Source organism: Emiliania huxleyi (genome assembly GCF_000372725.1).
Source record: "Emiliania huxleyi CCMP1516 unplaced genomic scaffold EMIHUscaffold_3555, whole genome shotgun sequence".
Classification (NCBI taxonomy): Eukaryota; Haptophyta; order Isochrysidales; family Noelaerhabdaceae; genus Emiliania; species Emiliania huxleyi.
This window is the reverse complement of record NW_005199309.1, coordinates 1-1,939: the sequence shown is the minus strand read 5'-3', so window position 1 is coordinate 1,939 and position 1,939 is coordinate 1. Positions and strand designations below refer to the sequence as shown.

The following is a 1,939-nucleotide window of genomic DNA, read 5'->3' as shown; positions in this document are numbered from 1 at the left end:
AGAGGAGGGCGATGTACCGCTTGGCCGTGGTGCGGGAGCGGAAGGCCGCGCCCAGGGCGGCCTCGGCCTGCGGCGTCTTTGCGAGCAGCAGCGCGCCGGACGTGCCTCGGTCAAGCCGGTGGACGACGCAGCGCGGGATGTGCGAGTCGGGCTCGCCGGTCGGCGCGAGTCGCGGCATCAGCATCTCCTCCGAGAGAGGCGAGTGGCCAGCGACGACCTGCCGGCCGGCGAGGGCATCGACGAGGCTCGCGCTCGAGTCGCCTTCCGACGCGTGGCTCAGCATTCCCGCGGGCTTGTCGACGGCGATGACGTGCTGGTCCTCGTGAAGCACGGGGAGGCTGCCCGACCGGCTGGACTCGGCCCGCCTCGGCTTGGGCTTGGGCTTGGGCTTCTCCGCCGCCGCCCGCTTCGCCTGCGCGGCCCGCTGCTTGAGCGCTCGCCGGCGAATGGTCCGGCTCGGCTTGTCGGCGGCAGAGGCGGACGCGGTGGCAGGAACCGACGCCTCGGGCGGCGGCGCAGGTGGCGTCGCCGCCAGCCCGAGTTTGCGCAGGTGCCGTCGTTTGCTGGACTTCGACGTGGTTGCTGACACGAGTGAGCCCTGGCGGGTACTCCGACGCCTGTCCCCTGTCGGGGTTTTTGTCTGGCCGAGTCAACCCGTGCTGGGGCGAGGGGCCTCGGCGAGACTGCGTCAGCTGTTCCCACAGCAGGCTGGAAGTACCTCGCCAGGGTGAGTCCCGCCCACCCAGGGTACCCTCTGCGAGGACCCATTTGGGTAGCTCTTTCGAGGACTCGCCGGGGCTCTGCTCCAAGAGACCTCGACAGAGCGTGTGTGTGCCTCTACTCGCCAGGGGTTCGGTAGTGCAGCGGAACAAAAAGAATTTTCAAATCCATCCCTCCCTCGGCCCTCGCACAACACTGGGCACGGCACTGCGCACTGGCGCGCACTGGCACTAAGACAGGTATACCAACAAAGAGAATTAACTCTCGCGCATAGTCTCGGCCCTGGGCGAGGCGCGAGGCCGTCGGCGTGGGAGCGCTCCGCGTTGGTCGCGATCGGTCGGCGGGTCGGCCCCGTCGATCGACCCGCCTGGCACGGAGGCACGAATCGGACCACTTTAACAATAACTTGGCTACCTGGGACTGAGAGGGACATGGAAGACGGACACGTCCCAAGCGGGGGGGTCGACGAAGGGGGTTAGATATGCGCGGGGGCTAGGAAGGGGATTCGCCTCCTCTCTTCACCAGCTCGTCAGGGAGTTAGGCCGAAGTAGGCTGTGCGGGAGAGCCAACCTGAGAACCTGTCCTGACTATGCATTGCTGGACGCGTGGAGCGCGGCGCTGAATGACAGCGTGCGAAAACGATTTACCGTCTTGACTAGCGTCCTGGACTTCTTCTTCCAAGGCCCTGCTCCGATCGCTGAAGTGATGACGACTGGCGGTCTGTGCCGTTCTCCACGTCGCCCCTGCGGGTCGTCGCGCGGTGCGTGGGGCGCCGGGGCGTTGCGCTGCCTCTCTCTCTTATTCTCGTTAAGTCGAGCCTCGCTCATGGCCCTCCCTCCGGGACCCTTTCCCCCTCCTCATTGTGCCCCGTTACGCGTTACCCACCTGCCTGCTTTCTTTCTTTCTTTCGGCTGCCTCTCAGGGCTACCTCTGTGTGTTAGTGCTAGCACGCGCGCGCGGCGCGCGGCCGCGCGCGCCTGAGGCCTGTGCCTGTGAGAAGAGTCATTCAAGAAAACCAAGCATATCATTGCGCGCCGCCGAGATCCTTCGCGATCTCGTCATAAGGACGACGATAAATATTGAATATATTGCTCCAATAGTTAGAGAGGCGATCAATATCAATATATATGGCAATAGTTAGAGGAGAGGCTGGGCCTGGGCTGGTCAGGACCGTCAGAGGGGGGGGGGGGGAGGGCGCGAAGAGCGTCACCGATGCCCG

The 1,939-nt window shown here is 65.0% G+C and overlaps 1 protein-coding gene across 1 annotated transcript; it reads right to left on the bottom strand.

Moving 5' to 3' along the window:
- Window positions 1-17: 17 nt before the first annotated feature.
- Window positions 18-1,315, bottom strand: EMIHUDRAFT_255524 (hypothetical protein; the record flags this gene model as incomplete). The annotated part of the gene is made up of 4 exons (XM_005772593.1): window positions 18-502; window positions 570-673; window positions 752-814; window positions 1,309-1,315. Coding segments are annotated over 4 exons (659 nt in total), but the record flags the coding sequence as incomplete, so codon positions are not given.
- Window positions 1,316-1,939: the final 624 nt, after the last annotated feature.